The 19,930-nt window shown below is 42.9% G+C and overlaps 2 protein-coding genes across 2 annotated transcripts in view; one reads left to right on the forward strand and one right to left on the reverse strand.

Moving 5' to 3' along the window:
• DOCK1 (dedicator of cytokinesis 1) overlaps positions 1-19,930 on the reverse strand; it is a 311,635-nt gene that overhangs the window by 164,702 nt on the left and 127,003 nt on the right. The gene's annotated exons all lie outside the window — the stretch shown is intronic.
• Positions 8,437-19,930, forward strand: part of INSYN2A (inhibitory synaptic factor 2A) — a 31,301-nt gene continuing 19,807 nt past the window's right edge. The window contains exon 1 of the mRNA XM_086467230.1: positions 8,437-9,638. Coding sequence (XP_086323356.1) covers positions 8,437-9,638 — 1,202 coding nt within the window. The remainder of the gene's footprint in view (positions 9,639-19,930) is intronic.

A 19,930-nucleotide genomic window follows, 5' to 3' on the forward strand; every position in this document is an offset into this window, starting at 1 on the left:
GGAATGAGCTGTTGGCACCAGTGCAACCCATCAACTCCGACCCTGCTCCCAGAGCCTTCGTGTTTGAGGGGAACTCGAGATGTTGGGGGCTGAGATTTGGAGCATTCGCACCAATGTTGAAAGTTAAGATAAATCCCGCTCACGTCAGAGTTTGGCTCTTCCTTCACGTTACTTACTTCAAAAGCGTCTTAGAACCAGCTTTTATGAAGGAAGTTTTGCAACATTAGGGACTATTATTCACTCGAAGTACAGCAATTAAAACACAGCTTTTTGCTCTGCTAATAACACTCTTTTGGGGTAACTAATGCTCGGTTTTGTACAAGTCTCTGCTACAGCAGAATTCAAACCGATTTGCGCACTTCTCTCGCCTTTCACCAACATCAGCACGCTCAGGTCTGACGGCCCATTGATAATTTACAGTTACAGCAGAGCCAGAACCCGCTTGAAGCCAGAAACAGCTCACAAAGGGGGTCCCTCAAGAAGGTGAAAATTACACGGCGACTGCTGACAGCACTGGAGTGCAAATCCGCATCTCCTAGACTGATACTATTCACCAATTAATATCCTGCTAATGACGTCAGGTTTTAGACCTAAATCACCCAGCGCCACTTCACACCCTCCCAAGGCTTGTCTGCCTGTTACCCTAATCCAAGGCGAAAGCGCCAACGACGTTCTGATGCCTTAACCACACTGACCTCAGGAAAGTCATTCCTGTCTGTCATCTCCCATTTGTAGCAAGCCCGAGCCGAGAGCAGGACGCATTTTCCATGCGGGGAGATGATCGGCGTTCCCAGGGGAACGTGCCTTCCCAGTACCTGCACGGCCCAACCAGGGCCGCAAGAGCAAAGCAGGGCCTTGGAACCCACTTATCTCCTTTTCCCTCTTCACCCAACATTTGAAGAGCTACGATGAAAAAGGAAGATAAGCTGCAGCCGACGTCGGTGCTTGCAGTCTGGATGTGTCCGCAGTCCCTAGCGCCCAAGATCACGCTCTCTGGAGGTCTGGTCTGACAGTTTTGCAAACCTGTTGGGTGAAGCTAAAGAGCAGAACTGCTTTTTTCCTCCTGTCATTTGGTGGTGGTGGTGTGGTTTGTTTTTTTTTTTTCCTGGAACACCCATAAAAACTATTGATGTTCACTAAACAATTAAAAGTTAGCATTCCACAATAACGTAGATAAGGAACTGTCTTTAAGCTCTTGATTTTAACAGCTCGCTATTTAAATTATTTAACAGAAAGTCCCATAAAAATGAAAAAGCCTTCCAGTGAAAGTACACTGGCTTTTGGACTCCTGGAAGACAGAACAGTATAAGCAGAACTATTTGTGATTCTCCTAGCAACACATCCTCAGCAGCATCCTTAGACTGCGAGTACCAGCTGTAACACTGACAAAGAGTTGCACAGATTTACATGGCAAAATAATGCTAAAACACCTTTACTCAGATTTTCATAGTGGCAATAGCTGCATAGCACAGTAAGAAAAATAAGCATAATTCTTTTAATAGTAATGTTATTTTTTCCACTACACTAAATCCTAGCAAGTGTTTGACGTTCTAACAACACTGAATTGACAGGGAATATCTTCTGACATTGCATTTGTCCCAATATGAAGTTAACAGTTATTAACTCAGACCACAAGGGTCTATATTGGTTTTTAATTCAAGTGCAAACCTCCTGTTAGTATCAGTGGCACCAACGTTATGGGAAAAGTAACCCTTATTGTACAGAATTTTATCACGTTGAATGGATTCCTTTTAATTTCATGCATATAACAACATAGGAAGCAATAAAACCTAAGTATTACTAAAATTTGTGTTCAGGACGCGTAGTAGACGTGTCAGAATTATAGAAGGTAGCACATATAGCAGCTTGTGCACTCAGGGAAATTGCTTTGTTTTGGAAGGAAAATTTTAAATAGTTTATCCTACAATAGATTCCTCTCCTATCTAAAATTCTACAGGCTTATTAAATCATACAGTTTATTTGTTGCCACTTAGTTCCAAAGCTAAAGCTCACAAGGGCACTTAAAGGCATTTATTGTCTCTCAGCCATTAGCTGTCATATACTCTTACATACATTCTCAGAGGATGGGGGGGGGGGGGGGGGGGGAAGACAAATCCAAGGCCATATGATCATGTTTATTCCAAGGGAAGACTTTCAAGGCAATTACGAATCCATCACATGTCATCACTGAAACTAGGTGATCAATAAATCCATTTTTTCCAAATTGTACTAAGAACATCACAGCTCTGCCACACGTTTGTAGTTTACAGTGCAATGCATTATTTCTACATAATGCATCCCAAAGCTGTTTTTTGCAGGAGAATGTAATTAAAAAATAAAGGATCTGTCTAAGTTAGTAGACTTGGTTTCAGTCTATGGAACCTCTTAATTTTTAATTTTTTTTTTCCAGTGAAAATATAACCACCACCACCCTTCACCAACTGTAATTTTGTTAGGGAGCACACAGGAGCTTGCTTTTCTGTACGCACAGCAATAACATAGGTGAGAAATCTCCAAGTGTCTCCAGACCACAGGCTGAAAAGTACGGATTTTAGGCAAGTGGTAGTCATGCTCTGTGCTGCACTGAAGTGGTGCAAGGTTCTCCAGACAGGAGCATGATAAGGCTAGGGCAATTCACCCTCTGCTTGATAAAATACAGAATACATAAATGCAGCAATAAGAATGAAGTCAGGACTGAGCATTAAATAAGGAAGTTCAAGAGTAAGAAAATGCAAGTTCAATGCCTAAGGGTTTCAAAACAGATTTAAAAAAGAAAACAAATCACCAAAAACCACTAGTTTGACATTTACCAGCACTGCCAACTCTATTATTCTACATGAACAGCTCTGATAAAAGGGAGACAGACTGGTCTGCCACGCCAGTGTTTATGTCAATAGCTACATTCAGGGGGGTTCCTCGTAATCATCATCACTACTTGTTACACCACGAACACTGAGCGTACCTGCACCCTTGATGTTATCCAGAAGTCCTGTTTTGTCCTCATACTTGTATGTTACAACTTTGTAATGCACAGGAACAGCTTCTGCAAACAACTCGTAATAGCTGGCTAAGATCCGGCATGGTTTCCAACGTTTTTATCAGTACAGTGTTGTTTACTGGAAATTGCTTGCCAATGTTTAGGATACTACTATATGATTTTAAGTTTGCATCGTAACAACACGGTCGTTAAGTCTAACAAATTGATTCCTTTTGAAAGGCTGAAAATACTCTTAAATTAATGAAGTTCAAAACATCCGAAAGTTGAAGAAGTAACTGGTATTAGAAGCAGCCTATTTAACACAAAATTAAGAAAAACATTCAGATTACATGTAAAATATCCTCAGCTTGCCATCAGTGGTTTACACGGTGGTATATTTAGAATTTACACAATAAGCTTCTATCTTGTATTTGTTTATATGAAGTAAATTTAAGTTTCTTTCAAATGTCTATTTTTTAAAACAGACGTGTATTATATTCTACGTCTACACTCAGAAGATGACTTCTAGACATTAAATAGTTTTTGGAAAAATATGATTATTAAATTTTATGATAATGTTTAGACATATCAGAGTAGCATATGAGGCAGCAGGGAGTCCTTATGAGAAAGTATAGCCTTGATATATTCAGAAGCCTAGAGATGTTGCAGATTATTGATGAGCCCTCCTTTACGTGATGAAGCCCAAGTACTTGCACAACCCCTCGCGTTATTTTCCCTTTAAGCTATTAGGTACGTGCAGCGAAACTCTGTGCGCTCTCAATGTGTTTACAGGGGCATCTCTAAAGCCTCCATTTGGTCTGAAAGTACAGACTGAAAACTATGCTGTTCATCTGCATTTGGAACTTGGAAAGTTTAACTCCCCTCTGCTTATTAGCACATTTAGTCTTTGAGTATACTTCTGTATCCTAAAATGGACAGAAATAAAATTTAAATTATAAAGGTAAGCTGCAAATCTCCTTTTCCTTCATTAACAAATCAGTCTGGAAATTCAACACTGTCATTCACCTTATAGGGCAGTGACTTTGCAGAGTTTTGGATTAAGAGTCGAGGTCCTGGAAAGATTTAGTTATGTACCTAAGCTTTACCTGCTGACACAGACTTGAACCTGTTCCCAACCTTGAACTGCTGGGAAGCCACGGCTCCTCATAATTGAGGCATGAATCACATAAAATAGGTCTCCTTCCTAGAAATGCCCACTGCATTGCTGAACCGAGGGCAAGAAATCTGGACAGCATCAATAAATGCAGAACTGAAAAGGAAGGATTTGATTAATTGACTAAAACATGCCAGGGGGAACCTGAAATAACAAAGAAGGTGGTTTCCATAACTTACCCTGAAGATTTTACACTAACTTAAGGCTTCTCTGTGCATCTCTTTTTTTACTATTATTATTATTTAATAGTTTATTTCCATATTCAAACATAAGGGAATGCTGCTTAAGGGTAATCAGCCAGAAGTTTATCAACAAATCAAGGCTAAAAACTGAAAAATAAGCTCTGTGGTTAGTTAAATATTTAGTTTAGCGAATCATCTCATGTAATCAGGGTTTGTTTAGAGTAACTACAGACAAAAAGTTTATTATCTGTACTTAATTGGCACCTACAACTAAAATTCAAAGTCAAAGCCTTTATTAGCCCCTTGACAGAGCAAGCCATAAATTCTGCAGTCGTCAGGCAAACCGAGAGACTCCATCTCAGTAGTTTCCTAAAGTATCCAAAAATCCTGCAGCTTCTATCGTAGTTCACAGCCACAATTTGATCTCTGCCAGCCTTGCCTCGTGTTCCAGCGAACACTGCCGAGCTGAGTAACGGGCAGCAGAACTCCAGGAGTGCTGCAGGGAGAGGGGACAGATGACGACGAGATGTCCTTCCCCAGCCTCCCGCCCAGTCTGGGTCCAGGCTGTACCCATGGCGTGGTCCCATTCCCCGGGAAAGTAACAAGAATTCTGGCACCAGCTTCAGTGGGAAGAGGGCAGACCTCTAGCACGGGCTGAACAATTAAGCGAGGCCTCCTGTGAGATGATGTTGTAAATGCTGGTGCCTAAGTAAGCCAAAGCTGGAGTCAACACCTTCTCCAAAACAAAAATGAAACCACACAAAAGAGTATTATATAAACTCCTCCGTGTTAAATATTTCATCGCAATCAACTGTTTGCTCAACTGTTGTGTTTTTATCACATGTGCACATACAGCTCTCCTTGGAGACACCGAGATCTGAGTAAGGCTTAAAAAAAACCCTAGTTCTTTTGGTTGTTGTCATTCTGAATCAAGATACCTATAAAAACATTAGTCCAAGGACTAGAAAACTCTAGATTAGCTAAATCAATCAAGCTTCTGCAACTGGGAGGGGGAGACAAGTAATTCTTGAAGAATCAATTTATTGGCTATTAAAGACATGCTTCAAATTAACTGCATCACAGAATACAGTACCCCATTTATCTCCCTCTGTTCTGTACAATATCGCCAGACTCCTGGTTTCATCTGGGTTACGGACTCCATTAATTCCATCTGTTAAATCATTCCAAACAGCCCCAAAGATTACGGGATTAAAGCGATATCGGAAGTAATCTGAAAACTGAGACAGGGCAGAGGTGCACCAATAAACTATCAAGCCAGTACTTTAAAATAAAGGTATGTTAGTAGATCCTACTGTCAAATAACCAAGTGCCAGAAAACTCACTTTGACAACTCTGAGGCATCCCTAGAGCTGTTTGTAATAAGTGACTTTCAGATCTAACCACCAGTTTTTGTAAGCCTCTTACAGGTAAAATTCATGCCCTCTTTTCAGACATAATTAACGAATTTTCCCCATCTTTGTAAATGCAACATTTTAGATTTGCTACAGTTTTAGTAGTGCATGAACTCGCATTAGCGGATTTGAAAACTAATGGATATAATGGCTGTTGTGTTATTGCATTTAGTTGTTGGAAAACTCATTAATTTAGCAGACCGTTGTGGAAGATCTGCTTCCAGTAGTTCCACATTAACGAAAGTGCAGAGTTTTGGGGTTTGACAGTAAGTTTTTACAACATATTTTAGCCGTGGCTAAAGCTAACGCCTGTCCAATTCCAGGCTAATGGATCAAGTTTGTATCTTATTCAGCACTTCATTATGCACTAAAGCATTCATTCCTAAATTCCACCCCTAGATAGACAAGACAGACAGACAGGTGGATGTCTGTCTGCACTGCCTACCATCACCGTCCTTGGAAGCTGTGAACCAGTGGGGCTCTGTACGCAGAACAGCTCCCAAACGAAGGCATAACTTCATTGGCAAACACGATTATAATTAAAAGGCGGCCCAAAGCAGCCAGTATAGGACACTAATACTCCCCGCAAAGCACAACTGACTCCTCTAGGTTTCAACTGGAACAAAAAATCCCTGACATTTGTATGTATTTGATTTATTCCTGCCCCCCCAAGTGTGTTTAGTGCATGATGTACAATTATAAAGGCACAGGGATAACTGACCTTACCCTCCACCCAGGCACCGAGTACCAAAGATCACTTTACTACCCTATGTTGCTTTTTATCTTCAGGCTTCCCTCTAGCATCTCCATTTTATAACCTCTTTTCCCCCAAAAAAGGGATCGGTCACCCTGGTATCAGATACTAGGCCTGTACACACATACCTAGTTTGAAAACCAGTATCTAGCAGTCTCGGTTCCCATTATGTGTATGTTTTTGGCTTGAATCTTCCCTCTTTTTGCTTTCTTCTAGACTTTCCACTACATCACACAGATTCAGCTAGAAACTTCCCCTTCTAAAATGACGGCTGCTCACTCACTGCTACCTGAACCTGCCAACTTAGATCCAAAAAAAGGCAAACCAGACAGATTCTAGAATATTTCAGTTACTTGTTCACAAGTTACTGGGACTAGGGAAGTAAAACAAAAAAAAACCAAAGGTGATGACACATTTGCATGAGGATTTTTGAAAGCAATTTGATAACCCAGAAGTCCAACCTTGCCATATACAGATTGTCTGCCATGCACATTTGTGTGTCTTAATAACTTCTGGGAAATGTTACTATAAAAAAAAAAATCCATAAAAATTCATTTTTCCATTGAAAAATAATTTCTCCATTATGTTTTCACTTGTGCCACTGAACTGACTTTATGAAGCGTATGCTATTGTGGCACTTCACTCTTCAAGACCTCCACTTTTTTTTTTTTCCTTCTATCTAATAGACAAAAGAATTTTGATTAAAAATGTATTTCAAATACCACACCTGAAAGTCCCTTTACTCATTTTAGATTGTACTCTGAGTCGCTCTGAGGGTACCTCGGTGTTTAAATAGGAGATGCATGCAGAATACTTGGATTAAGTGGGAATGTGGTAATACAGTAAATCTCAGCATTAGGGAGAAATTTGTGCAAAAGGAGAGTAAAAATGACAACTTCAAATGAGGTGTAAAAATGAGGTCTTAACTATGCAGTCACTACCGATCCCCTACGATCTGTACAACGAGAGCTGTTGGGTATTTTGCTCTGTGCTGCGTTAAGCAGTTGGCATCTTTTCATCCTTGAGGAGGTGCTTATATTTCAATAGCAGATTAAGTAATTTCTGTGAATCATCACAGGGTTTTTTGTGGGGATTTTTTTTTTTTTAGGGCTTTAGGATCCTTTGGGATAAGAAGCTCTATTATAAAGGCATATTACTGCTTCGAGTAAAGGATGGGTTGCTTTGCATTTGAAGCAGAACCTTAATTGATGCACTGCTGACTTCTTCCGTGAACTTCAATAGTTCATCAATTTTATGCATACAGCAGTCCCAACCAGTTGCTGGTTAATAAAAATTAACCTATATCCAGGTTCTAGGTTTAGTTATGAGGTACATTTTTTTTAAAAGTCCAAATAATGACACCTCTAACGACCAGTTAATTTCTTGCAAAGATGCCGAACACACTACGCAGCGCAAGCATACTGTAAAAAAATAATGCCAGGCTGACACTTCTTGCTACTAAACATTCGCATTAAAGGGGAATTAAGGGTGGCCAGTGCCCTATACTCTTCTTTATTTGTACAAAGAGACTTGTTTTTCATTTTCCCCTCTACTTTTTATTAACTATCAAGTAAATTCAAAGGACTCTCTCCTCCTGAGAGCCTGTATTCCCTTGCAGTGAAGTCCGAGTGCCGAGCTAGCATCCCTGGCACCACAGCCATGGTTGCCTGTCCTCCGAAAAGGGGTCGGGAAAAAGGTTCTGGTGCCACGAAAACCGGGTTGGGAAGCGGCATTAACAAATCAAGATTAAAAAGCACGATTTTCTAGCAAAACACCAAAGTCTAACATGAAGGACTACGGCTTGGGAGAATAGAGCAAAAAAGGTTCATTTCAGTCCGAGCAGAGGAAGTTAGCTCAAATATTGCAAACCTGGGGGGGAGGCGTAGCATTTCTGTTGTAACACGAGGCTTTTTGAACTGTTTTTGCACGCAGGCATCATGGTGAGTAAGGAGCCCGGCAAATGCTTACTCACCGCCTCGGAAAGCGAAGTTGAGCCAGCGGCTTCCCTGGCGTTGGAGATGAAATACGCGCTGGATCCCAACCGGCAGATTAAGAAACGCAACAAAGCCCTCCAGGTGAGATTTAAAGATATCTGCGAGGCCCAGAACGAGCAGAGGGACAAGCAGCTGTCCACCACGCAGGATCCCGACAAGAGAGAAGCCAAGGCCCTTTCCTACAAAACCGCTTATCGCAAGTACATGACAGTGCCTGCCCGGAGGTCGATACCCAACGTCACCAAGAGCACAGGAGTTCAGACTTCACCTGATCTTAAAAAGTGTTACCAGACCTTCCCTCTGGACCGAAAAAAAGGGAATATTCTTAAAAGCGCCTCGACTGTCGACACCTTTAAGAGTGAAAACAACGGGTTTCTAATAGACATTAAGGACAAAGACGGCAGCAGCTCAGGGGAGGCCGTTCAGTGGAGCAAGAAGGCCGGCAGCCTGCAGACGGCGGAGTTCATTTCCCACCTCCACGAGCGCGCCAACGCGGGATCCCGCGACAACGGGGCCGAGGCCTGGACACGCAGCGATTTGCACAGCTCTCCCAAAGAGCCGCCTCTTCCTCCTCCTCCTCTCCCAAACTTGGCCGACCCCGCTTCGGAGGAGCCCGCCGCCGACCGGCCGCTGGGCCGAGGGAAGCAGGCGGCGGGGCGGCTGGGGAGCGAGGAGGCTGCCCAGCCCCTCCACGGGAGGGTCTTCAAGACTGAAGTGGCCACCGTTTATTTACCGGCGGCCGGGCCGAACGCCTCGCAGCCCGACCTGCCGCACCTCGCGGCCGAGGCCGACTGGTCACCGTGCCCGACGGCCGAGGAGGACAACAAGAGGACCGTGCACCTCAACGGTGTTCAGCCCCAGGCGGGAGATGCTCGAGCCTGCTCCTCGCGGGTGCAGTGCCAAGCCACCGAATGTAACGACCAGACCCTTCAGCTAAACGTTTCGCCTATGGAGGAGAACCCGCCTTGCCAGACGGCCGTCGCGGTGAGCGAGGAATGCCAACAAATCGTGCCTCACACGGAAGTTGTGGACTTGAAAGCCCAGCTTCAGATGATGGAAAATTTGATCAGCTCTAGTCAGGAAACCATAAAAGTGTTGTTGGGTGTTATACAGGAGCTAGAGAAAGGAGAAGCTCACAGAGAAGGGTGAGTAGAAGCTTTTTACATGAGTATAAGCTGTTTTCAGTGCCTTTCCTAGCAAGTCCTGCCCTTGAATTGGCTGATGTAAGTTTGCACCCGCCGCCGCGTGTTCCTCTGCGGCACACCGGGACGTTACACGCGGTGCTTCTCACGCGGACTAAGTTTTGGTGCTTTAGAGACGAGTCCCAGGGAAGCCTGCCACCGTATTTCCAGATTTGGTATCTGCTTCCGTCTGGGATGAAATTAAGTAGTTATTTAACAAAGGTCCTACAATATCTCTGCTTGTACCTTTTCTAATGAGCACAGAACGAGCCGCTCTCCAAACAGGATTAGCGAGGCTGCTTTCACGACAGCAACCTGTATTAGCCGTAATACCGCACGCAGCATGAAAAGCAGCAAAAAACCCCTTAATTCTCTAAGAGATTTACCTTTTTAAGATTAAGGGATATTACTACAACTCAATATAATTCCATTAATGGCATCTGAATCTTGTCTGGTTTACTTTCAACTTCTGAATTCTTAATATTTCTTTCAAAAGGAAATGAAATGAAAACTTTGAATATCAAAGTCTTCTTTACAGCATTCACGCTACTCTACACACGACAAACTCAAGCATAAAGAAACAAAATTTTGTTTATCCCTGACTTAGGTTACTTAAATCAACTTGTAAGGCATTACAAATAATAGTCACTGTAACACAGGGCAACCTTTAGTCTTGACCTAGACAGTTCAACCCCTCTCTTGCATCACGGTAACAAGCATTTAGAAGACTTGTCTTAGTTCACTCATCTTTATTCAATGAATGCACTAAAAAAAAATGTATGTGCACTGTTTGTGTGTTTTTAAGTACTTCTGTAATTAACTCATAATTTGTCAGAAGAAATGTAGATTTTAAAATTAGAAACCAGTAGCTGGTGCTACTTGAAGCAGCACATGTTTTCATTTGAGCCAGAAAGGTACATCTTAAGATTTGTAATTCAACTCTTTCTCTAGGAATGTAAAAGTCATCTTGTTAATCCTAAAAATTCAGTGGTTTTCATTAAAAATCATCTTAGCTGTTGGACAATGCTGTCAACAGAGCCTTAGTGTTTTTAGTTGATTTTACAGCTGGTTATAGTATTTTTAGAATACCTCGTCAAATCCCGGATCTTCAGACTGGGAAGCTTCATGATCTAGCTGAAAGCAACACAGGCTTACCAATTTATTTTTATTATTATTATTATTATTCAGAAAAAGTATTCCTTTGTCTTAACTGTAGAAACTGCAAGAGAATCGGAAAGAAGGGGCATGATGCTTGTCAAATCACAAAATACAGAAAAAACACTTCATCATAACTCCTCATCTGATCGAGAACCCTGTGGGCACGAACACACGCATCTACCCACAAAGTCACCCGCTATAAATACCAGTGCTTCCTCCACTTGCATATCAATTTTTTATCTTTTCCCAAAGACAGTACAGCAACAGGTGCAGCAAATACTTTTTTTTTTATTGCCCTCCCATAAGCAGACCCGTTTAATGTAGCTGACATGAGGAGTGTATCCCTGCCCTCAGCACAAAACAGGTCTTGCCCAAACTATTGATGATTGCTCGCCTCTTCAGGTAATCCTGTCGTCGTCAGCCTGACAAAGCTGTAGCCTATATTAGCCCTGAAATAGCGGATTTATATCTCTAAACCCCAGTTCTTCAGAATATCTCTCCAGCCTCTCATACACACAGACTCCTGTATTAGAGTCTGCAAGACTACGTTGTATTTGACCAAAAGTAGCCTATTTATTAGCACTCCTTTAGTCTCCCCCCCCCCCCCACAGGTTCCCCAGCAATGGCCAAATCGCCTCCTAAAGATACATCACACCTTTTGAAGTCTTTTCAGATGTATTGTGGTATGTGGAAGGGACAATTAAAACGTTTTAATGATTCTCTGACATTAAGTGTAACCAGTGGCAGTTACACCAGTGGTCGAGGTTAATCGTAACAACTGGAAGCAAAGCACCTACAAATCTAAGTGAGATTTCAGATAGGGGGCTTGGTTTAAACACGACATACAAAGGTGCTGCCTTAAAACTCAGGAGAGCAGAGAAGGGTTTCTACGTGGAGCCGCTTTCAGCTCCTCTCTCCTAGATGCTCCTGACGCGTCCCAAACATGCCCCCTCCCAGCTCGACATGAAGGATGTAGAGATGGGGAAGGAAGAGCGAAGGGAGAGGCAGACTTGCCTATTTTCTCCTGGTTTAGGAATTCTTGTATTCCCCATCTCTCTCATTTTCTAGCACCTGGGCAATTTTAAAGGAGAGGGCACAAAGGAGTCCAGCATTATGCTTGGGACATTGCTGTTCTCCACTGATCATACTCCAGAGCGGAAAGAACAGTCTGTTCTCGTGCAGAGCACCAACACATTATTAATGTGAAGCCTGTCTTTATCCCCATTTCCCTCAGACAACTATTTCCATAATAGGCTGCCCCATCCTTTTGTCAGCAGAATTCTTGCCAATTACTGCATTTGTTTCTACATTTTTGCCACACAGACCCGCCGCTGTGTACGCTAACTATTATGCATCTTCTCAATTTTAGCATCGTGATCTTTTTTTTCCCCTTTTATAACCACGTGTTAGGTCAGTTTATAACAAAAAATTAAAAGCAGTATTACTGCTTATTGTAGCATATGCAAGTCTTCCTTCTGCTAAAACAGAAAACAACGTGCTGTGTTTATGGCACTCTCCTGGTTTTCTTATGTATATTAAATCCCTTACAATAACATACATCAAGAAACAAACAAAGTAACACACTGGTGGTAAAAATAATTAAAAAAAAACACCAAAAAAAACCCCCACAAACAACAAGCCCACAGCTAAACCTCTTAATCAGATTTTTCTCCCCTCAAGAAAATCAGTGTTCTTTAAGTGCTGTTGTAGTGCCATGGGACTAGTGCTCAGTGGATTCATTTTCACTAATATGCTGTAGGTCTTGAACTGCTATTACTGCAATTCATCACTAAATGAGTCTATGCCAGCAAAATTGCATCAGCATCTCTGAAGACAGCAGTACCATCCTTTGGGTGAATATCATCTACGTATACTTCTCAAAATGTCAGTACTACATTATCTGCAATTAGCAACAACACACAGCACTCAACTCTGCTAGAGAGAAAGGGGAAAAGCACCGGAGGAGGAAGAGAAATGCAGAGCAGCTCTAAGGCCCAAGGGAACCCAGGGCTCGCCTCACCCTGCCAAACCAGAGCCTTTGAGGGTGCAGGGTGACCTCTCTCTTCCTCTGACCTGGGATCAGGCCCCATTTACTGGCCACAGAATGGAAAATTCAGGCTGTCAGGAAACACAGCTCTTACCAGGCATGGCATAATTTTAATCCATTAAGTGTCTCTAAATAACACAGAGATTTGGGGATGGGGGTAGAAATCATTATCGCTACCCTGTGACCCCCCCAATATCTAAGGAAATTATTAAAGCTGCATATCATGTGCATCATTATTTGCCAAATCTTTGGCAAAATGGCAATTATACCTTACTACGTGGAAGCTTCTACACAGAAACAAAATTACATCACAGCAAAAGGCATTCAGCAACGTTTGGGTGAAGTCAGGCATGAATAGAAGTAACAGAGCTACAGCTTCAATTAAGACTCCCAGCTCCATGCTGAAAAAAATGCTGAATATTACATGATGGCAAGATGCAGCTTTACAACATAAAACAAGTTTTATGCTCTGAATGATGTTTGCTTCATCTTCTAGTAAACTATTAGCAATCTCTATCAACTCTAGATGTACTGGTCTGTATTTGGAGGCAGCGCATTAAGCAAGCCAAATTCCACGCTGTGTGGAACCTCGCTAAGGCTGACAGGATTGCAAGCAAAATGCAAGTCACCAATTCCAAAACCTGGCTAACTAACACCTATGAAATATACAACAGAAGACAAAAAGATAATCAAAAATATTCTGCTGCTGGAGAACACTGACCACCTGCCCTTTAAATCCTTACCATACACAGCAGCAGTAATCTGGGCCCTTCTCATTACACAACAAATCAGCAACTGTAATAAACAAAGTACTCAATTTGCCATACAAAAATAAGTCACAGTATTTTGACTCTGACAGGCCAAATGCTACACATCAGACAAGAGTTAAATGAACCTGTTTCAGAGATAATTTATATTCATTTATTAGTCAACAGCGGTTCAGGAATTTAAAGAGCTCTCAGCAAACACTGATGAAACAAGCAGTCCCAGGCTCTTTCAAAGAGGCTCTGAAAGAACATGTTCTCATGGATGGAATTTAAACGTCATTCCATGTTTTCCAATGAATAAGGGATATTTGTGTCTCTTACTATCACTTCTGAGTAGAAAAGAAGCAATACTGTGTGTGTCTGGCTGGACGTTTGTACCAGAGAGGAGAGCTTCACCCGGTACAGAGACAGCATCTTCGCCCAAGTACTTCTGTCTTAAAAATACTGCAAGCAACCCTCCTCAAGGTCACAAGTGTTGAGCATATACTTATCATCCTGACTCAGGAACGATGCCAGAGGGAAGTCTGATAGCCAAAGGAATTATTGCCCAGATTGTTTGCTTTTCTCCTTTTCAGAAGCTACTTCAACTCCAGTGCAGCTATTCAGCTCGGATGGAGACAGAGCAATTAACGGTAGCAACCACCTCTGCTGTCTGACTCAACCCATCTACACACACAAGCCAGTACTCTTACATCTGGGGAGTGCCTTATTTCACATAAGGAGAAAAGAAAGCTTAAAGAGTTTACAAGAACGCAGCCTCCGAAAGCACAGCCTTTGGGAGCAACGTGCTCGCTGCAGAAATAATACGACCCGGTTTTGTTTGGGATTCCCCCCCTCACCCCCTTCGGTTTTGTTTTGCTTTTTCAATTCCAGACATGGCAAAGGAAAAGTTTAAGAAAATCGTTTCCAAGAGAAAACCTGGAAACGGAGGGAAGCAATAGATAGATAAGCTTAACAGCAGAAGACAGCTGCATTACAAATACATACGTAAAAACCAGAAAGAATACAACAAATCCCACCTGTGGTGCACAAAACGTATCGTATACCGAGTGCCATGAGGTTTCAAGAGACTGTACCAGCAGTCCCTTGGAACAGGACTACGCTGACTACCTTTATTTTCAACTCTGGGATCTTGACATCCATCCGCTTCGCCTGTCCTTAAGGCTGCTGTATTCCAGAGGATGCAGCACTGACAGATCATTCCTGCACACGGATATACAGAACACCTTGGACACGGCAACAATTCCCCTTTCTACAGCAGAAACAGAAAATCGCTCTGGGTGCATCTTCCTTAGTCAAGGAAAGGAAATAATTTTTGCACAAATCAGTGAGTGCTTTGTGGATCTTGCGATCCTCGGGCCAGTAGACAGTTGGGTGTGTGTGTTTGGGTTTTTTCCTGTTTTTGTTTGTTTGTTTGTTTTAAATTCTAGTCCACACATGCCATTTTCCCTGCTGTTTCCACACAGATCAGTCTTGGAGTGAAGCATTTCACTACTGTAGTAGCAGTTTTTATTTTCTAGTTCCATCGGCAACACAACACCCTCCTCTTCCTTTTCCTACAACCACTGTATAACTACTCCCTCTCTTTTCTAAGCACACAGTTAATTCTAATTATCAATAGCTGACCTGCCAGGCTTCATCGCTGCCCAAGAGGTGCACGTGTCACACTAAACCTTGAGCCATATTCAAGCAAAACGCGTTCCGTGATCATTTATGCTTTTCTGTTCAGTCACTGCAGCAGCTTTAGGACAAATTCTTTGCATGTGGACCTGTGACAGGTCCTATCCCCCTGCCCTGGGCTCCCATCCCAATTACAGCTCATCCCTCAGCCATCACTCAGATGCTCACTTACCCTTCCCTGAAAGCAGGGTAAGTATTAAGACGCCATAAAAGTCCATTTACCTGCCCTCCCTGTAAGTAATGTGGTTTTCCAAGTTATAAACCAGCGGCCCAGCCTTCCCCCTCCTGTCCTCCCCCAAGCACAAGCGAGGCAGACGTGGCAGAGCAGTGTGCCACACACCGACGCCTCTCACAGCGCGACACACAACCATTTCATTCTAAGCCAAAACTGTGTATTGCCTAATGGGGACTATTTCAGTACCTGCTGTCAGGCCACATGACCACCCTCGAGCCCTCTTACTTAAAACCCTCAGTAGCCCCAAATGAAAGCTGATTATGTAAGATCGGCCGTGAAAAGATCCAGTATCATTTGAGGTAAAAGATCCAGCATCACCCAAAATTGAACCTCATTATTACACCTCTTCTGGATTAAGAGCACCAAACCCCCCCCCTCCTCTGGATTAAGAGCACCAAAAACCCCCCCTCCTCTGGATTAAGAGCACCAAAAACCCCCCTCCTCTGGATTAAGAGCACCAAACACCCCCCTCCTCTGGATTAAGAGCACCAAACCCCCCCCCTCCTCTGGATTAAGAGCACCAAACCCCCCCCCTCCTCTGGATTAAGAGCACCAACCCCCCCCCCCTCTGGATTAAGAGCACCAACCCCCCCCCTCCTCTGGATTAAGAGCACCAACCCCCCCCCTCCTCTGGATTAAGAGCACCAACCCCCCCCTCCTCTGGATTAAGAGCACCAAAAACCCCCCTCCTCTGGATTAAGAGCACCAAAAACCCGTCTGGAGCAAGATCTACAAGGGCAGGTGACATGAGTATTTCACAGGCCTTCGAAACTTGATGAGATTTATATTTCGGATAGGATTTTTCATTAGAGTTGGACAAATTTATTCTGTTGCTCATAATCAAAGCTTCAGATCAAATTGTCAGGGGCGATAAAACGGGCAAACTTCCCCAGCTCACAGACATTCCTGGCACATATGTCATAGGCTTTCAGAGTACCTCGATACGGTAACGTTTAAGCTAATGAGCAGCGTGTTAAATAACCCTACTGTCATAGCTAGCTTACAGCCACTAAACTAAGCCCCTTTGTTAGGGACACAGCAGTAGGAGGTTTTCAACAAACAAACGCTGATGAACGACAACGAAGAGCAAACTGTTAGTAACAGCAAGGATGTGGAATAAACATTAAACAAACAAAAAGAAACAATCTTTTCAGCAAAGTTACTTGCTCTTAATGCTTACTCTGTTTTCTCAGAAAAACCCTGACACTAGGAACATTCTGAGTCTCAGAAAATATAACTTATTTTGCTAATATATCCCAGCTATTTATCTGCATATACTATACAGGCACAATTCAAAGAAAAAAGTATTTGAAGCGCGCAAAAATAATTTGATTTATATCTAGTTGCTATTCAACGGGCTTTAAAAATGAGATGAAATATCATTCACCACCACACCTCCCCATTTCAGCAGGGTTCAGCAGCACTTCAGGCTTTGAAATGAAATTGAGGTTCAAGACTTCTCCATCAGACTGGCTGCAGTGACACAAAGGCCAATAAAAGCAAATTTCCCCAATTCAAATCTGGAAACACCGGTGAAGCCTTATAATGAACGATTAAAGAAAAGTGCAAGCAGACTATATTCTGGCTAAATATATCCGTGTGAATTACCGCAGATCATAAGGGAAGCTTCTCCAACTGTCACCAAGCTGTCCAAATTACATACCTGCAAGGAGAGTTTTGCTGCTAAATCAGTCTTTTAAAGAGGATGTTATTTAGGTTCTGAATTACCAGTTTTCACTTTACACAATTAGAATAATCCTTTAATAACTGCATTTTGACTGTCGGTAGTATTAGAATCCAGAGAGACAGAGCAGTGAGCCAGGTACCTATCCAGTCATGTAAAAATGAGACAAAACGAGCTTTATAGCGTCAAATGTCTCACTGCTGTTCATTCGCCACGCGATTAATACCCAGATTTCTAATTGAAAACTACTTCTGAGCCCCTGTGCTTACACAAAGATAAGCTTATCTCACCCTGACTAGGACAAAATGGATTTTGACTGGACAATTTTAGTAAAAACAATAAAAAAAAAGGCTTGTCTGAAGAGGGGCATTTTGGTTTTGAACTGATGAGGCTCCCAGCTACCCCAGGCTCCAGAATTAAGACACAAACTTGCAGTTCAGTCTCAGGAAAGCTCCTGTGCAACACATTCAGGGCACTGAAGGGAAGCAAGCATTAGAGAGAATGAGGAGTTGAGCTGGATTCAACTATCTGTGGACTGTTTCAGGGACTGGAGGAAGAGATCTTCTAAGCAAGTTGCTTCTAGCCGTGTGTCTGTCCATCCTCCCTGCGTGGCTTCTTTAACTACAGAGCTAGGAACTGTTCTCAGCTCAGACCCTGAAAAAACTACAGTGGTCTACACTTCTGTAGCTTTAAATGGCTTAATTTTGAGCTGTGCAAATACAGAGGAATTTTGAAGCTAGAGGAGTGAGTGGATTACCGAGGTTAGATGTGTCCAGCACAGGGGCATGGGCACGTATTTGCCATCTGCAGTCAGCACTAGGTTAACTCTTCCCTCCCATCGAACTGTTTTTTGCATGTTATAAGCAAACACTTAGAAAAAACAGCAGTTTAATAGAATACTTAAGTGAAAGTGGAAGAATTCTGAGCTTTTTGCAACAGTTTATTATGATGCTTTATTTTTGCATCTCATGGAGCAGCAGCATAGGGATGGGCTGTGTCACAGGTGAACCAAGACGGAAAACTGCCATTCAGAGGGAGGCTGGAAATCTCTCCAAACATGCCCAGCTGGGCTTAGCCCTCTTTTACTACCAAGATCACCATGGAGGATGTTTTTCACCATGTCACTTGCTGCGTGAACAAACCAGAAGAGGGTAGACAGTGCTGTATCATTTTTTTTTCTCCCCTGTTCCAATATCCCGAGAAGACACAATAGAAGCTGAGTGTGGTCCAGTAATTCATCAGCACGAGAGACTGGATTGTAGAGATAAGCAGAGGTATTTTGACATTAACAAGGCAGTTTACACTCTGGAATAGTTCAGCCTGGCGTGACTTAGGTCATTTCTTTGGTAAATGCGAGGAAATGGGTTTATTTCATTGTCATCCATGCAAGCTCAGGAAAAAAAACACCCAGGGATGGGACCTTTCCTTGAATCTGCATTCAAAGCCCAAGCAGATACTGAACTGCTGCTCTGTAGATCCACCCGTACTGCAGTACAGTCTCAAACCACCATTATATAAGGAAATGAGAAAACAGAAAGTACTGAGACCTGCAAAGAGGTACTCAAGCTGCAACAGAAAGTCTTTGGCACTTCCAGGGTCCTTCCCGCTGTTTTTTTTTTTCATCCATACAGTTCCCCATCCTCCTTGCAAGTACCCCAACAATCAGCAAGATCAGTGGCCAGCAATAGCACTCCATATTCTTGATTTTATGCTACTGTGTAATATTTAGCATTTTAAACAAGCTCTTTGGTTTGCATATAGTGGGGCTGACTTCGTTGTTAGTGCCAGTAAGCTGGTACAGGCTCCTGTGCGTAATGCACACAGAGTATTTGAGCCTGCACTGAAATCATGAAAAAATACCTCAGACTTCTTGCCTCTCCCATCTTTCCTCCTTCATAGAAAGAAGGCCTGTTAGCAGCCTCCTTAACTCAAAAGCCCAAGAGAAGCAAAATCCAAGGTGTTGGGTTTTAATGCAGTTCTTCACCCGTAAACGCACCATTAGTCCATCCCTGTGAAACACCCTGTGGTCTGACCGGTGGAGAGGGTTTCATTTGCATTAGAAAGGTGTTTGGAATCTCCACGCTGGGGCGGAGGAAGGGCCACAGTGCAGGCAGCCGAATAATCCCTCGGGAGTAGGGAAACTGTTCAGCTCAGGGCAGGAGCAACCGGGAGGGGTGAGGGCACGAGCTGCAGGCAGGGATTTTTGCCCCATGAGTACGCTACTGAATACATCACCCCAGCTTGTCCCAAAAATTGCATACAGAAGAAATTCACCTTAAAATTCGGTGCGTTCGGGGGATGAAGAGGAACGTAACAAGCTCTGAAGCCGCAGTGAAGGAGGAGTGTGGCAGGCCTGATGGTGAGCTGTGGGTTCAAAAGTCTCGGGGCATCCGAGTCGTGATGCTCGGAGGTCGGGAGTAAGTCACAGTAGAGAGATTGAGAGTGCAAGGGGTAAAGAGACAGACCTCATCTTAGTGTCACTACCCAAGCGCACTCCCCAGTAACCCACTGGAAGTGTCTGGCCTAAGAATTATATACGCCAGCTACACAGTTGCCGTTCAGCTAGAGCAAACAAATTCCCTGAATTACTGTTAATACAAGGAGTTGACATTTTAATTATCCTCCTGATTTTTCTGATGAGACAAGAGGGCACAAATATTCGAGAGAGACTCTAGACCTTGTATG

Source organism: Leptosomus discolor, chromosome 6 (genome assembly GCF_034619465.1).
Source record: "Leptosomus discolor isolate bLepDis1 chromosome 6, bLepDis1.hap2, whole genome shotgun sequence".
In the NCBI taxonomy this organism is placed as follows: Eukaryota; Metazoa; Chordata; class Aves; order Leptosomiformes; family Leptosomidae; genus Leptosomus; species Leptosomus discolor.